The sequence below is a fragment of the Pyrgilauda ruficollis genome, unplaced genomic scaffold (assembly GCF_017590135.1).
Source record: "Pyrgilauda ruficollis isolate IOZ18807 unplaced genomic scaffold, ASM1759013v1 scaffold15, whole genome shotgun sequence".
NCBI classification, from domain to species: domain Eukaryota; kingdom Metazoa; phylum Chordata; class Aves; order Passeriformes; family Passeridae; genus Pyrgilauda; species Pyrgilauda ruficollis.
In genome coordinates this window covers 14,714,834-14,733,108 of record NW_024513654.1, presented here as the reverse complement: position 1 = coordinate 14,733,108, position 18,275 = coordinate 14,714,834, and the positions used below count along the sequence as shown (strand labels likewise).

Here is an 18,275-nt window from a genome sequence, read left to right as displayed (position 1 = left end):
AAATTTGTTTCTGAACTACATTTCTGCTTAATAAGTATCATATCTGTTGATGTTCCTTATGTTACTAAGCAGCACCAACACTATCAAATAATAGGGAAAAATGGCAATAAGACACTGTAATTCTGGTCATGTGTCATGGGGTTAGTTTTATAAGAATACTTTCAGATTCTTTATTGGTACAGTGCACCAATGTAAAATATATTGTTTTCATTATAAAAAGCAGTTAATATCTTCTAAAAATGTAATTGCATAAAGGCATAAAAGCAACACAAAAATTATTCTATATAACTTTCCAATTATATATGATAAATCTTCTTTAAAACCTTTACATTTATGTAACAATTATAACCTAACCACAGGATCTAACATCTTAGAGCTTCATTGAAATCAATCAAATACCTTAGGCCAAGACCAAAATGTTGCTCTGATAGAATTGCTCCCAAAGGCAATTTTGATCTATTTAGGAACCAATTTTACAGCACATTTTTAATTTGATTTTTTCTGTTGTATTTCCTGGGTAAAGTTTTTTCCTAGCAATGATTCTAAGAAATTTTTAAAACAACTAATTAAATTGAAAACTGGTTAAAATGGTTGATAAATGTTTAATTTTTTTTTTTCAAACAATACTCCAGTACACAGAATATGCAGAATCCCTTCTGCTACTTGCTGCCTGAATGTGTCTTACAGAGAACTGCTGATTTCAGATGGTAAATTAAGCAGACTCTCACTCACATCAGAAGTGAACCTGAGAATATTTTGGAACATCAATCTTTCCTCAGTGATAAGTATGATTTTTTCATTCAGCTTACAGTCTTCTTTGGGTTTCAGTATTTGCACCTGATTCTTAGGTGTGTGAAACTAGAAAACTCAGTTAGGGATGAAATAATGTTAGTGTGTTTGAGTCTTCTAAAGAAAATCAAAAAGTCAATGTGAGAATTTTTTCACCTGTCACCAGATCTAGGAAGAGCACATCTCTGTCTATACAAGTGCAGAGTTCCAGTATGAAATACTTGGGGTTTTTTACTCTGGTTTTAGTTTATTTCAGAGAAATTCCTGCTTTTTCCCTCTTCCTTTCTATTTTTTTCAATTTAAGCTATTAACCTAGTTAGTTTCAGGAATACTAATTCTCAAGAAATCTAAAAATAGTTTTCTTTCAAGTTAAGTAAAATTGCCTAAAATACCTGTCTAGAATCAGTTCATGAAGCTGTTTCAAAATAGGATAGTTCCAGAATTTAAATCAGATAATGAATTTTATGTCTCCACCTTGGTATTTATAAGTAATCCCTTGCTTGGCAGACATTCAGACGGGTCTTCCCTTAGTTCAAAGTACTTGTAATCTAATGTATATATGTGTAAGTGCATTTATAATGTATAACATGCTGCATTATCATGAAAGAGGTAAATTGAGAAAACCTGTAAGATTTTTATAAAAACAATTCCTCAGTCTTCCTGGAAGAATTTTAATTTAACAATGAAGATTAATAGAATGCAAACTAACACTGGGATTTCAGAGCAGGTTAAAAGAATGCTCAACTGCTCCCTTGGCCCCTGCTCCCAAATCCCAGCCTGCTGGCATCGCAGGTCTGGAAAGATGCCATACTGTCATATGTTGCTGCTTCTGAAACCATCTTATGCATTGCTGTGCCTTTCCTCAGATTAAACTATTAAGGAACCTTGTGAATTGTGAAAAATTTGGCATGAAATTCTTAAAGCAGAGTCCCTTCTTTGAAAGCTGGCATTCCAGGAATCATCTGGGATGCGACACTTCACATTTCGTGCTGTGCATCCTGAGGATCTTTCCAAAACTAGCATTAGCTGCCATTATTGTAAAATGCATTTTAGTCCCTCAGCAGCACTGAACAGCATGGTTACCACTTCCCAAGCTTGCCATCCAAAGGAATAGTAGGTATAAAAGATTTTGGTATAAACATACCTGTTCTTCCCTCCTGTGACTGCCATAGAAATTCTTGCATTCTTTGCTCTTGGGAACTTCAAACAAAACTTCTGAGTGAAGTTCCTAGTGGAAAAAATTGTTATCTTTAAAATGACACCTCCTTTCAAGTTCCTAAAGAACAGGATTCCACTCAGTCCTTACAAAGCAAATTTGTACTTAGACTTTTCCAATATTTAGTAATTGTATACTCACTCTTCCTGGTTGAAACTATGCTCTTTTTGAAGAAGCAGTTGCCCTTTAAGTCTTGCTCGGACATAGCAGGGAATGTTCTCTGCAGATTTCTTCACTAAAGGTCACAGTTTATTTTTTAAATGACAATTTTAGGGTTAATATTTGCTATATAACTGTGAGTTTAGTGCTCATTGAGGCTGACTACAATCATTCCCTAGATATCCAAGAAGCTGGAGAAGGTTTCAATAAAATTTAGAAAATAGATTTAATGAATCTGCTGCATTGCCTAGACTGTTATTATAAAAAAATTAAAATCTTTAAATCAGTAAAGTAAGACTCAAAGTAAACAATTTTTAAATAGAAATACTGGATGCTCCTCAGTGCCATGACAAATGAGAATTGGCTGTGTTTTCTAAGGTTGTTCTAACAGATGACATGTGACCAATATGTTCAGAAAAAGAAGGAGACAGTGAACACTGGGGAAGGAGCTAAGGTGGTAGAAATTCTGAGACTACTTTAAAATATGACCCATAATTCAAAATTATTCCAAAAATGGTTATTGTTTATTAAAAGACTGCTGCTTCACTGTACAAAAAAACCCCAAACCCCTTTCTGCATGCTGCATTTTAAACAAAACAAGAATGTAGATATATCCCACAAATCTTTAAATCACGTAATTGCTCAAACATGGAGTCAAACTCAAGAGTCCTCTCAATGGGAATTTGTCCTATAGGATTTTCAGAGTTAAAAACAGGCAATTCAAACACAGTGGTTCAAGTGCAGGTGTTGCACTGATCTGAATTTTTTATGACTGTGGTTGTGATGGGAAATTCATAAGCAATCTGTTTCAAATGTTATGTACAAAAGTTACCCAGGAGATTTCAAATGTTAGTAACACAGTTACATAGATGTTTTCTTTCACTTACATCTGCACATGCACATAACTGCAAGCCTGAAGTTTTTGCAAATTTTAAAGATATTTAACATTCTCCACTTCTTAAAATGACCATATGCAATGTGGATTAAGTAAAAGAAGCTGTTCAGCCTCAAGCAGACTTGCCTCCCTGCAGAAATCTCTCAGTGACCAGAAAGCATCTGGATGTGTCTTATACAGAGCTTTGGAGGAACTGCAGAATATTATCTGAAGATCTGATTTTGCCAAGACTTTTCTAACACCCATATGACTGTGCAGCACAGCACTTGGATAGTTACAGAGAATCCATCCACCCTGGATCATTTCTTTTTCCCACACTGATCCCACTTAGCCACTTTACTTTTTTTTGACACAGTTTTCTGCTCTAATGGTCTCAGATTTCAAAATTTGCCTCTGTCTACGTTTTGTTTTTTGTGTCTAAGTAAACAGAATTATTTTTGTATGATTCATAGTTCACTAAAACCCAGATGGTGGCACCATCACCCATGTCTGTTATTTATATATTTAACTATTCTAGCAGGGAATTTGAGGAAAGGTGCTGACATTCAAATATTCTTTGGAATTATTATTATCATATGGAGTATGGTATTTATAACAAGAGAAGTATATGGAAGATAATTAGGAAAATCAAAGCAAGCAATAAATGGTCAGGATTTAAAATCAGGTAAACAATTCTAATCTGCTTAGAGGAAATAAAAGTTGCTGAAAGGTTAGTATCCATCATTGGTCACTCATGATAAGGAGAAAAAAACCTCAACACATGGGACTTTTCTGTCCTGATATAAACTCAGGGGAAACAAATAATTTCCCTATTAATTTCCTATTGGGCACAGATTAGCTTTGTGAATTGAATTGGGAGTTGAATTTTTTAACTGATTATGAGTTTAGCATCACTGATTTGTCTTATTTTATTTTGCAGATGCTTCAGAAGCTTGCTGTGTGCTTACCACGGGTTCTGCCAGCCATCTCGAGAGGGGACTCACCAATTCTTTCATTAATTGAGCAAAACATTATCTTGAAATAATTATTCCTCTCCACATGGCCTTCCTACTCGTGTCAGCTTATCTTCTGCTGACTCATGCTCGGGGTGCTCCTGTCGAGAATGGGGCACTGTTGGAAACACTGAAGTCACAAGTGGGATTATTCAGCAATAAAAGTGAGCACTATTCAGCACAGGTGAGACCTCCTGGCACCAGCCGACAAATACCTCAGACAATCATCATAGGAGTTCGTAAAGGAGGGACCAGAGCTTTGCTGGAAATGTTGGATATTCATCCTAATATTGTGGTGGCAGCTACAGAAGTCCACTTCTTTGACTGGGATGAAAATTATGTGAAAGGAATAGACTGGTATAGAAATCTGATGCCATTTTCTTATGGAAATCAAATTACAATTGAGAAAACACCAGGCTATTTTACATCACCACAGGCTCCAGGAAGAATTCATGACATGAATAGCTCCATTAAACTGCTGCTCATTCTAAGAGATCCCACTGAGAGAGTTATATCTGACTATACCCAAGTGTATTACAACAGAATAGAAAGTCACAAGCCTGTTCAGCTCTTTGAAGATATTGTTATTAAGAATGGAGTGCTTAATACCAAATACAAAGCTATTCAGAGAAGTCTATATGATGTCCATATGGAAAAGTGGCTTAAGCATTTCAGTTTGGATCAGATTCACATAGTGGATGGCAATACTTTGATCAAGGACCCTCTTCCTGAGTTACAAAAAGTTGAAAAATTTCTAAATCTTCCATCCCGAATTATGTCTTCTAATTTTTATTTTAACCAAACCAAGGGATTCTACTGCATCAGAAGTGATGGGAGGGAGAGATGTTTACATGAATCCAAAGGGCGTCCCCATCCTCTTGTTAACAGCACTGTTTTAGAGCAACTGTATTCTTACTTCAGAGAGCACAATGCAAAATTTTACAGGATGGTTAATCATTCCTTTGACTGGCATTAACACATTTGAGGTCAATGTTTCTTAAAAAGAGCCTGAGACAAACTTTCAGACATAGCTTTCTAAACTGTAAAGACTTGTATTATGAGAATTAACACACTGGTTATATGGTTCATTGGAACAACACATCTGTTGACTCATTTCCTTCTCTTGGGAAAAATAAGTTTTATGTATTTGTATGATTACTGGGAGTCATATTCTGATCTTTTTCTCACATGCAAATACATTAACTTCAGCAAACTTAGCAAAGGTGTATCTCTACAAGATTTCTGCTGTTTTGGAAAAATGCATCTAACTGTAAAAAATGTAAATATTGGAAATAGTATTATTCTAACTGTTCTGTATTTTTTGTTGTTAGTATTTTTTATATCCCACATGATAGTGGTGTTGATTTATAGAATTTTTCATAAAATAAGTCTAAATTGTATGTTAAAATAGGGGTATACATACTAACTCCAATAAATAAATCATCATCTTTAATACGCTGAAGTACTTAATTAATAATAGAAGGAATCTATTTCATTCACCTGTAATTTTGAATAGGTGAACTAGAAGCTACCTGTCTGTATAACATGAATATTAAAACACACTCTTACTATCTTGTATTTTCAAAAAATCTCCAAAGTAAAAATATAAACTGTTTGAAGAAGGTTAAAGTGAGGGTTCTGAATGTAAAGAAATTAAAATATCCCAGGAACACTAATACTCTATACACTAAAATAAAAACCAATGCCAAAAAATATTAACTATTAATGAGCAACTGTAAAAATATTTGATTGCATAAAATATGTGACTTTGCTTTGAATGGAAAAGCTCTTAGTACTACCATATGAATTCGGTTTGTACTCTGTGACTAGTTATTCTATTGTTCTCCTGACTTTGATTTATATACCTCTATTGGCACAACAGTTCTTGTTAACAAAAAAAAAAAAAAAAAAAATTTGCTTGGCCCCTGAAGCGTGGTGTAGTTTTATTTTGCCATTTCTGATGCAGACCATGGGATAGTCTCAACATTAAAAAAAAAACTCTTGTTGTGTTACATATCTCAGACACAGTGTTCAGTACAACATCAGGTTATATGTAAGAACCACAACCATTTCTAGCTCTGAATCAGCATTTTATTTTCAATATTTTTTACAATATTGTGCCGATTTTTCTGTTTTTTTCATGTAAACATTTTATTACATATCAATACCAAAGAAGAAAATCAACTCTGAGCATCAAACCCAATGAAGGTCCTGCACCTCTGTCCTTCTACCTAGTCACTGCCCAGCCTAAGGGAGTGTATGTTCCTACCATGGGATTCTTCCACTTTCCAGGCTAACAGGTTTGTATCGCAGGGCTGATTTTTAGGCTTTTAATACTTTATGAGTGGGCTACTTAGGCAAGTAGCAGTATTCCTCTGAAGCTGGATAGAATCAGACTCAGATTATTTAGAAACAGCTTTCATCAAATATTCTCTCAAAAAATCTAAAATGTTAAAAATAATAGAATGAATCTTATTCTTCAGCTGTTCTACTACTTGTATATGTATGTATGAGATAAAATATGCTGTACGTATGAGAACAAATTATTCTCATTAGCATATAATTAATCTCTGAAATTACCTTTCTGAAGTATATTTACTACATCCCTGATTTCTACAGATGGTGCAAATTGTGTTTTATTCTTCTACTTTTCTGAGATTGTGGCTTCTTAATCATTAGCATTGATCAGGCGTGGGCACTAAGAAATACAATGTCAAATAAGAATCTGTGGAAATACAAAAATATTTGTTTCAAATTAGTCAAAGAACAGAATGTCTATGCTGGTCTTCTACCATCTTTACAAGGACATTGGATAGGAAAACTGTAATAATTACAGTTGTGTAGTCTAAAAAATCCTCTTTGTCTTTTGTCAAGTAAAAAGCTAGACCAGAAAATGTCTGAACTCTGAATTTACAGTGTGATTCTATATCAGAATGGCTCTTACTATTTTGTGAGCACAGCACTTCAGTCTGATAACAGAACACCCAAATCCAGATTCCCAATATTGTCTAGCATGGCTGGTTCTTTCTGACCAATGCAATCTCAGTGATAAACAGAACTCCTTCCAATTTCAGAAATACATTATCAAAGGGAGCAACATAAATGCAGCTTACATTGGACAAAAATATATTACTTTCTGTTTCTTATACATTCTAAAAATCTATTTTTCCTTTTTTATTTTTTTCTTACAAGAAGCAAATTTGAAAACAATGTATATTTTAATAAAAGTTTCAGGTAGGTGCTAGTAATTGAAAAACTCATACATCTACATGCCACATTAAATTTCATAGTCTTCCAAGAAAAAGGAAGGGAGAAAATTCTAATGTCTTTCTATATTTATGCTTGCAGGCATCAAGTCTTTCTCTTTCTTCTCTGAAGTTTACAGCTAATCTTTAAATGAGCTGAATGCAGGAGCACCAGTTAGCAGAAGCTGTATGCATCTTTGAAAATGCAAGCCCCTTTCTGGAATTTACATTTCAAGGAGAGCTGAGCTGTATGGATTAGTGATGCATCTATCTATTTGATTTTTTATCACTCCTCATTCCTGTTCAGCATTTTGGGAAAGAACAGAATGGATGGAATAAATGTAATATTATTTTAGATTTTACTAATATCATGAGATGTATATTAAGCATTAATAAATATATTAATATAATCTGGGTGAGGGGTTGCTTTGGCTTGGCGTTGTTTTGTGTAAACCAAGATTCTCACCAGAAATTTTGTTTTGATAAATGGTCAAAAAACATGCACCTTAACCTCTGCAAAACAGAGGTTAGACTGCATTTTTACATTGCGAACTTTCAATCAGTTTCTCATTTGTGGTCTGAAAATATTCTTTCATATTTCCGGACCTTTTCCGTTCTTTCAGTCTTTAAGAAAACCTTCCTTCTCTCATGCTTAGGAAGGGAATCAGATCAATTTAATATACAATTCACTGAACCATACTTGAGTAATAGTAAAATAAAAAGTAACTCAGTTTTTGACAATTGGAATTCAAAAGTAGTCCATTTTTTTTTTGGGAAGACCTGAAGGCTTACAATCAGTATGCAGATGTTATTAGTAAGACAGTTCGCAATTTAAGAAATACATATATCTCTTGAATTTAAACAATTGATAGTAAACCAGAAATTACTTTTGTCTAAAAGAAATTATCATCTCATTATCTGATACTCAAGTGTTGCTTACAAAAGTAAATTTCATGTGGGAAGGTCACTTGAAGAAGTCATTAAGTTCTTTCAAAGATTTTTGGGAGCATCTGGAACAGATGATATAAGACTACTTAAAACTGCAGGACTATAAGATGCAAGACTACTGCAGAATTTATTAAGGTTTGACCAGCTTTTGATGCTGTTTTACAATCCAGAAATGCTAAGCTTTCACTTTAAATACTGTTTGTTTCCTTTTTTAGTAAAAATGCCATAGTTACCGTTTTGTTGATCTAATATTACAGAGAATTAACCACAGCAAGTAGCTGTAACTGGATCAGTTTAGCCACAATAAGCAGCACACATTTAATGTCTAGATGAGTCTAATATCACCTTTTTTTTTTTTTTTTAACTATATATATTATCTATAGTATATAAAGGAAATATTACTGGGAAACTCAAAAGCTAGGATTTTGCCCCGAAAACTCCTAGTACTTAACTGATGAGAAAGAAATCAGGAAATTCCTCCATTGCACTCTAACACATTCTTTTACCAGGAAAAGGGTTGGATTTTTCCATTGTATCCCCTGTTTCCAGGTGGACTCTGGCTTCTGGTCTTTCACAACTTAGCCTTCAAAACTCAGCCTTTTGAGTCCCTCTTAAAGGATCCCTGTTAAAGCAGAGACATTTTTTTATCGTGGAGAACTTTACAGAGGGTGCACACATCATTGCATTCTGCTCCATATCAGCTCCTTTCCTATCCTCTCAATACAGAACTGATACTCCTGTGAAGATTATCTCTTGAAGGCCAATCAGATTGACTACTGTAGGGAAGCTTAGCCACATAAGGAGTTTTCTGCCTTCACAAAAATCAAAAAGACATTTTAAAAATAAATTGTTTGTATCAAATTTGACTTCTTATTGCTTTTGCCAATTCAGATGTTTCCATGAGTTGGATAAAAAAAATTTAATATTTTTAAAATCCCTGTAATTTCTTGTTTAACTGTGGTCAAAACCAAAAATATGATTTATCAGTTTAATTACACAGTTTAACTGAAAAAAATTATAAAAGAGAGACTTACCCCCAAAACTTTGATTCATAGTAAGAATTGCACAATAGTTTCCTCCTCGTGAGAAAGGAATAATTAAATTATTAAAGTATTATATTATTGTAGATTATTATTTTCCATACTTGTGGATTTGGTCTTAATTTCTTTCAAAAGCTTGAATTTTGTCATAACTGTGTAGACACATTGGAAATAAAATCAGTAATAATTTGCCTAGAGCATTAATCATTGCCAGCAGTTAATAAACAATATTTGGTTACTGGCCAAACAGTTTCCACTTTGATTATTTCAAGTTTCAATGTGACTTTATTAATTGTTTTGCTATTTTCTAAAACTAATTTAAAAGTTAAAACCAATGGTGGCTAAAAAGACTCTGTAGTATCATTCTGTGATTACAGAGGAATTGTATTGTCCTGCCTTTAAGGTTAATTAACAGTGACATGAGCTTACCACAATTCCTGAAAACATTTTGGAAACCAAGACACTAACAGAACTGCAATGTATAAATTAGTCCTTGAGGGTGAATCTGCTACTTAAGGGAAATACAACAGATTAAAACAGGCTGATAAAAATAATAGTTTTCTGTGAAAATAGATGTGATGAAAAATACAGACTCTCCTGTATTAGCCCATGTAACAAGTACTGTGAGGTCTAGTTTCTGATTCAATACAGTTTTACACTTTCACATTGCTTATTCTTTCGGAGCCATTACAAAAACCTCTCAGTAAGTGTTTAAAAAAATACCTTCATGTAAACTCTCAACCAGGGATACAGTTTTTCTCTCAAAAACCATTTCTCTAGTATTATGCTGTTTCCTCTGAGATAAAAAGGTGGTTTGAGTCACCCTGCAATAAAAGTAGAGAGTTATCATGCCAGAATTAATATTACTTCAATTTGCTACAGTTCTCAGTAAAACCCACTTCTGTGTAGGGACAGATAATAGCTTAACAGTCTTAGTATTTTCTCTCTCTTCATTACATAATACAACTGTATTCCAATTTTTCTTATTCTGACAAATGTTAGACTAAACACATTGTCACTCTAAAGCACTGCCTTTCAGATTTAAATCAAGTGGCAGTAATTAAAGGGAAGCACAGGTAATGAAGGAGCCATTCCCTTTGCTACTCGGACAGGATAAGGTTTTCTTTTTGATCCATCATAAATTTTGTTAGGCATGTACCAACCAGACTTGCAATAGGAAAAAATAAGACAAGGATACAACAGGATAAAACCAGAGCTTAAGGCCTTCTTCTGTGAAATATTTGTTAACCCAATATGGCACAGTTACAAATGAAAATTATGATTGGCCTGGTAAGACAATATACAGGACTAAGATGCTGTTTCAGGGATTTAGCTAGGTCTTCTACATGTCTGAATGAATTTTGTGATCATTAGGCTATTAGGAATACACATGAATATGCATTTTCAAAACACTGTATTTCAGCTTATCAGAGATTCCTACAATGCTGTAGGACAGGTTGAGTATATTATGCCTGTCCTTGGGTGAAATTCTCAGTGATACCCTGGTAAATTGGATGGGAAGTAATAACTGTCCTCACTAAATATAGGGCATTTTAAAATGCCTTATGGAAAATCAGCAACACTAGATGCAGCAGGTTTGTTGTTGATTTGACAACTGCCAGCCTAGAAAAATGCTGTGCAGCTGTCATGAGAAGATTGAAGATACCTTTTCTATACTCTGCCATGATACAAATCTACAATTCAAGACAAGTGATGCAGATGGGACTCGGCAAACTGTGGGGGGACAGTGCTGCCTCAAGTGAAGAAAGATTAAGGGCTCATAAACAGCATATGTTGTAGTTACACTTGTGCATCATACACAGCTTACAAAATACACTGAGTCTACAACAAAAACAGGCGCAAGCTACAGCTGGGCACTAAAGTGCTGCTGTTGAAGGCATACCAAGCCAGAGGTAACAATTATATATGAGCTATCTGTAACTTATTATTTGTTGCATTAACTATGCGTTTGTCAGACAACCAACATTTATGTGATTGAAGTTCTTTGTCAGGTGTACATATGACAAAATGAATAAAACAGATGTACAGATTGGCTGGGGAAAAACCAGCTAGTGGATCATATATGTAGGGCCCACTTATGCACAGGAAGCACATCAGAACATGGTTCAAGCAAACTGCCTTTCATACTTTTAAAAAACGAACTTTCTCTAAGTTTTAGTTTCTTTTAAATGTGTATGCGTATGTGTGTGTGTGACAAAAATCCTCCTTTACACTTTTTAATAACAAATGTGGAATTTTAAAGTCCAAATGCATCCAAGAATTCAAAAATACTTGGGTTTCAGTGTCCTAAATAGGGTATTACCATTCAAAAGTTACTACATCTTTAGCAGCATTACAACACCATTAACTTCCTATTTAGTTCTTTTATGCCTTGCACTCCTCCCTCTCATCTCTCCCTTGAAAATATTTTCATAGGAAATAACTTTTTTTGCCAGCTGATTTCAATGTTATATGGGTACAGTTCAAAATACGCATCACTTGCATTAAATATACAAAGATTAGGCATGGGGATAGCCAAGTCTTATACTTCTAGATGAGTGATAAAAATGGCCTATAAAATATAACTGTGGTCACTTAAAATGGACACCTGCTGAATCAGACTGAGCTGTGTGCCCCAGACTGGAGAAAGCAGAGCTGCTTCAGCAGTCAAATGTCTGCTTACAACAGTTTTTGAGAGCTTGGGAAGAGCTTGGTGTCCCCCTTCCATCAAACAGAGGTTCAGGCTTCAATCTGAGGAAAATCTTTTTCTGGTTGGTAGAGTGCCTGTGTGGAAATGAGTGATCAGGTGTCTTTTTACCCCTCAAATCACCCTCAAGACAGATTTTTGCCAAACTCCAGTATGTAATTCATTGGTAACAGCAAACTAAATTTGGAAGCCACATTTTTTTTTTTTTTTTTTTTTTTTTTTTTACTAGATTCTCCATTATTTTTGTGCAAAGCACTGGTTTTCACAGATGGTAACTATGCTAGATAAATAAAGCTACTCAAGTAAATATGAATAAAATATACTAATCTGGCTCTCTGTAGCTACTGGATGCAATGAGCCAGAAAATACAGAAGCTTGTTATCTGCCTTCTTTGAGTCTTTTGTCCTTGACTCCTTTTTATCAAATAAGAATTGGGTACAGTTGTATATGCTTATATGACTCCCTATCCTGATCATCTGTGTACTATAATCAAAGGGAACTGGACTATGTTACCTCGCTTTAATATTAAAACCCAGAATATTTATTTCACATAAATACAGCTTTCTTTCCAGTCACCCACTGTCTTTGAGTTTCTCTATCTACAAAGTCTGTGTTTGATTTTGTTGGGACATTTTTTTCATTTATTAATGAATTCTGGCTTTTCTCTTTTATGGAATAAATAGTTTTGATTCTTAAACTGAACTTTCCTGATCTGAGAACAGTAATAGCTGTGGTTTGCAAAAATAAATATATTTTGTCTCTCTGCTGTTGTTAGTATGTCAGGGAATCAGATTAAAAATTTGTAAGTGATTAAGACAAAATAACAAATCCTAACATGTCTAGCAAGCATAATTAAAGATATTTTGGGGAGATAGTTTTAAAAAATCACTTTCCATTTTAAAAAAGAAGCATTTATTTGGTATTTAACAGAAGCATTTGGATTCATGTGTTCCACTAATGTAAAGTGACACCGATGACAGTCCGCTACAGCAACTGCAGTAAAACTACTCTAATTTGTGCTAAGAATCCAGCCTGAAATTTATATACCTAGAGAATCCTACTTCAGTCTTAGGCAGCTGATAAACCAAATTAAATAGCTGTAATTTTGGAAACACAAATATTCTCATCACCTAATACACAAATTAAACACTTGATAGTAATGCTAATATAGAAGCTGCTTCTCTACTAGTTTGATTTTTCTGTAGAAATTCTAGTCGGTGTGTTAGTCAATGACAAGCAATAAACTGCAAGGAGAGGAGGGGGGAGAATTCCTTTATTTGCATCGCTGGCCTCATTCTGTCAACATATCACCCAGATTGCTGGATCCACACAGAGATACATTCTGGCAATGCTAGGAAGGGACCTGCATTTCCTGCTGTCTATTTCGACTTATTAGTAACAGGATGATGCTCCTGGCACATCTAAAATAAATTAATATTGGATTAATTCGCTTCAAAAAGGTGCTAAGAAAACACATTGCAGATTCATTCATCACAAACTTGAGACTAATAGGTTTTTAAAAAAATACCATGGTAATTATATTTACATGTATAATTGCCTAAAGCTGAGTCAAATGACAGAATATATTCTAACACTTAGCAACATGCCTTCAATACCGATTAAGCCACCAGTTCTTAAAATAAATACAGTATTTTCAAGGCTAACAATAACAGAAAGAAATTATTTTAAACAGTTTTGTTTTACTTTAGAAAGTGTTTTATCTGAATTAATAAAAGATTTTTTTTAATTGCTGTTAATTCAAAGTTGTGTTCAGTTACTATTTCTTTGCTCTTCACTGATAGTCATTTAGATATCCTTGAATATCAAGAAATACAGTGCAGCAGTGCTCTTTTAGTGGTAATAAGATGGGCAAGGACAACTGTCAAACTTTACATTATTGCCTTAAATGAAGTATTGCTTGAAATGTATTATAAGACTATAGCTAACCAATTTATATATAGTATAATACAATGCCAAAAGTAAGAGCAATAGAAAAGTCTGAATAAATGTTTTAGCTTTTCCATTACCTTATTGATAGAAAGATCAAAATAAACAAAACAAATGGGAGCCTGATTCTGTGCCTTTGACCAGAAAAAAATCCTGCTACAGACGCAACACCTGGGCTGAAGTTGCAGATCTGGACCCTTTATTTGCATGTGCCTGTATTCTGATATTTTATTCACCCTACCTGTGTCTTCAGTAGGAGCTCAGGTACAGTTATATTCTGCTCAAGTTAGGTAAACCTGTCAGAATTTCACTGGATGTGGGTGTGGTGTATGATTGATGCATGGTCCCCAGTCATGGTATAACTACAAAACATTTATTAAAAGTGTACATAGATTTTATAATATTTTCTCTATCAGATTAGAGTAACACACTCTTGAATAGCCAATAGTATAACTGTTCATGTATCTGCTAACCAATAATGTAAGTTATTAACCCCCCCCCTTTTTATTTACCAAGCTTTGCAAAGTGAGTACAGTGTGTCTCCATAAGCATTACCTGCTTTATGTTCTGATTGATAAGCTGTTGAATACAAGAAAAGACACAAGGCAAATATAACATAATCATCAAAAGTGCTGTAAGTCCCATTATAGCTAAACCAACTACGTGTTTAATCTAAGGCCCAAAACTGAAATTTCCCAACCAGCCATTAGGCTGAAAGGATCCCATTCCTGGTTTTTTTGCAGTTCTCCAGACAGTTCCTTCAGTTCCTGGATGCTGTTGTGAATGGATTCAGAGTGGTCACTCAGGGTCATACAGCACATTCCATCGAAGTCTTCACATCAGTGTCCCTGGGCTAACAATAAAAAGTCTATTGCTGCTCTATTTTGCAGTGTTGCATGACGTACAGGGTTAACATCTGTTAATGATCCTGTTAAAGAATTTCTTTCCTTCACAAGCCAGCAGCCTACTTTATTAATTATGCTCAAGACATGTGCAGTACCAACAGAGGCAGCTAAAGAACTAAAAACTCTCTTTGCAGGATTCCAGAATTCAACCTCAGAGTTACAGCCAGGGTCAAATGACCTAGCATCATCTTTATTTCACCTATGTCGTAGTGTTCAATTAGTTAGTGCTTTGAGACTGGGATGAAACATGGTTAAATGACCAAAAGTACATGGACCTTCCACTGCTTTACCTGGAATACTTGCCATGCTCTGTTGCCACATATTAAAAATATGTTATGAGGCAGGCTTATTGCATTGGTCCCTGGTGTGACTTGTGAGGGAGTAGTAAGACTGCACCAGGCAGAGACAAAATGCCAGTGCCACTTATATTGACTCCTGTGTTGTCTGTGCTCGGATTGTTAGCATAATTAAGATAAAAACATACAGGAGTTTTCATAGAGCCTAGCCGTTGTCCACTCTGCAAATCTTTATAATAGGTGGTTGAAAATCTGTTAAAGTATTATGGGAAAACCTTATTTGACTTGCTGTTTTGTTATCAAATCTGGAAATATTTTAAAAATTTAAAACAAATGTTGCTTTGTCTAATTGTTCCTGAGGTGTTACACCAAGGGGATTCCCTGTTTTTTGTTTAAGAAGCATATTTTCTTAAAGGGCATGTGTGCATTCCACAACAGTTTGACCTCTTGAGGTATGAGGTATGCCAGTTAAGTGACGTGTACCCCAAGAGTGAAAAATGTTTTCGTTGATTGTGACACATATGCTGAAGCATTATCAGTTTTCACTACCTCAGGAATTCCTAAGGTAACAATAGCTAGCACCATGTGCTTAATGACATCTCTTCCCTTTCCCTCTTTATGAGGACAACAAAAAATTTATGACACAACAAAAAATTTATGAGACAACAAAAAATTTGGAATATGTGTCAACTGACACATGCACATATTCTGAGTTACCAAAAGAAATGTGTGTAGCATCCATCTGCCAGACTTTATTGGCATGTAATCCTCTTGGATTTGTACCTACTGTGGTAAGTAAAGGTGTTAAGGATGCACAATCAGGGTGAGAATGAACCATTTGTCTTTTTTTGGAGAAAAAGTAAGATTAAATTGTTTACTCAAAGCTTTTACATTCTGATGATAGAATTCATGCAAAAATTTTGCCTGTGTAATTTGTTGCCATTGTCGTTAGTGTCTGTGACTGCATTGCCTCCCACCAGAGGTCCAGGCAAAGATGAGTGAGACCTAAGATGCACAACATAAAAACCAACATAATCATACAGAGTAGGTAACAGTGTAAACAAATTCTTGTTGTCCACTTGCTTTCGAAAGGAATGTTCAACATGGTTTAAAATGTCAACTACATACTTTTGAAAAAAATGAAAAGCCTCTACAGTGGCTGCTAATTCTACTAGCTGTGTCTACCATGGCTGAAAAATCACAGAGTATTCCAAATCCCCCGTGGAATTTTTCCAGGCAACAATGCTTTCTGAGTTTGCCCAGAGCCATCGATGAAGACTGTCTTTGCTCCAGGCAGGGGTTGTGACAATGTTAGAAAACACGGCTGTAGAGAAAGATCTTTTAAACATTGCAAAACTTTACTTTTTGGCAAAGAATTAACAATGTTTCCCAAAAAGTCTGTCATGGCAGCCTGTAAAGGTAATGATTCCTGGAGCATATCCTGAAAAGCATCTGCAGGCAAAGGAATGTGGATATGAGAAAGATCTTCCCCACTTAGGGTTTGGTATAATTTTTGTCCTGTCTAACAATCAAAACAAGTCTAACAATCAGGTCAAGTACTGTTACTCTTTTTCAAAATGTGTGAGGTAAAAATATCCACTCTCACATCCACAATTGATGTTTATCATCACACCACTGTGCTATTAATGCATATGGTTGAAATTTAGCTATGATAACAAAATGTCTCAGTGGCAACTCTGCTTGTTGTTTGGATACAAAGGATTGAATTTTATCTGTCACAATTTGCAATGTTTCATAGGCTTCTGGACAGAGTTCACAAGGAGATGTTAAATCTGCGTCTCCCTTAAGTAAATTAAATAAGGGTGACAATTCCTCAGTGGAGGTACCAAGGGTAGGTCTGAGCCAATTAGTAGCTCCTAATAATTTTGCAAATCATGTAATGTTTTAATAGAGGTTGGCAGCACAATGGGCTGAGGAACAATTTTCTGTTCAAATAATAGAAACCCTAGGTATTTCCAAGGCAGGACAGTTTGAACTTTGTCTGCTGCAATACAAAACCCAAATTTGTCAAGAGAAAGACCCAAAAAGACAAAACAGTTTTGCAATACAAAAGAGTCATCTGCTGCTAGCAGAATATCCATCTAATGATACAATAGAACCATTGAAAATTGGTGCTGCACTGGTTGTAAAAGCACTTGTGGCCACAAACTGGCATATTGTAGGACTTTTTCATCCCTTTTGGTAACACAGCCCAGTGATACCTTTGCATGGGTTCACTGTTGTTCAAGGATAGCAATGAAAAGGAAAATGAGGTGCATCATCAAGGTGTAATGCAATTGTGAAAAAACAATCCTCTAAGTCATTAATTAACAATTCCCAAGTTTCAAGGATCATTGCTGGATTAGGTATTCTGGGTTGCTGTGCACCCATCGGGACTATTATTGCTTTGATAGCTCTCAGATCTTGTAAGAGTCTCCATTTGCCAGTCTTTTTTGTAGTCACAAATACTGGGATGTTCCATGGGCTAGTGGAAGGAACTATATTTCCCATATCCAATTGTTCTTTGACCAGCTTTTGTTCTTGTTGCAGCCATTCCCCTCTGAGGGGCCACTGGTCAATCCACACAGGACTGTCTTCCATGGGAGTTTAAGTCTCGCCTGCACATCAGTGACCACTTTTACAGATTTGTTGTCAGTGTCAGTTCCCACTGTGATCACAGATCTCTTTCCCACAATCTACGTGCAGTAGAAAGTACATACGGTTTGAGAGGTGCTTGTTCCCCTTCTGGTCCTGTACCATGAGTTCTTCAGCTGACTGCTGTGGTGTGTGCTGACCTCAGATCCCTGCGATGATCGCTGCTGGGGTTGTTAAGGGCCATGTGGGTGGCCGTTCACGTTTGCTGATGATGGTTATGTCTGCTCCAGTATCTGTTAATCCTGTAAAAGCCTTGCCATCTCTTACACAGGTTAGAAAAGGCTGTTGTACTGAAACGAGTTTGGACCAACAAATGTTAGGAGTGCTGGTACTCCCAAAACCTCCAGTGCCCCAGTCAATATTGACAGATGGTATAGATTGCATGCCCAGAAATCCAGAGAGTGGTATCAGTTGAGCAATGCATGATCCTGCTGGGATAGTACAAAATGGCTTAGGAGTCAAGCTATGATTTTTATTTCAC

At 35.3% G+C, this 18,275-nt stretch overlaps 1 protein-coding gene across 1 annotated transcript in view; it reads left to right on the top strand.

Annotated features, from left to right (window-relative positions):
• Positions 1 to 5,027, top strand: part of LOC121350280 (heparan sulfate glucosamine 3-O-sulfotransferase 1-like) — a 44,172-nt gene extending 39,145 nt beyond the window's left edge. Inside the window, exon 2 of the mRNA XM_041461487.1 lies at positions 3,979 to 5,027. Within this exon, the coding sequence (XP_041317421.1) occupies positions 4,098 to 5,027 (930 nt within the window). The 5' untranslated portion in view covers positions 3,979 to 4,097. The remainder of the gene's footprint in view (positions 1 to 3,978) is intronic.
• The last annotated feature ends 13,248 nt before the right edge of the window (positions 5,028 to 18,275 follow it).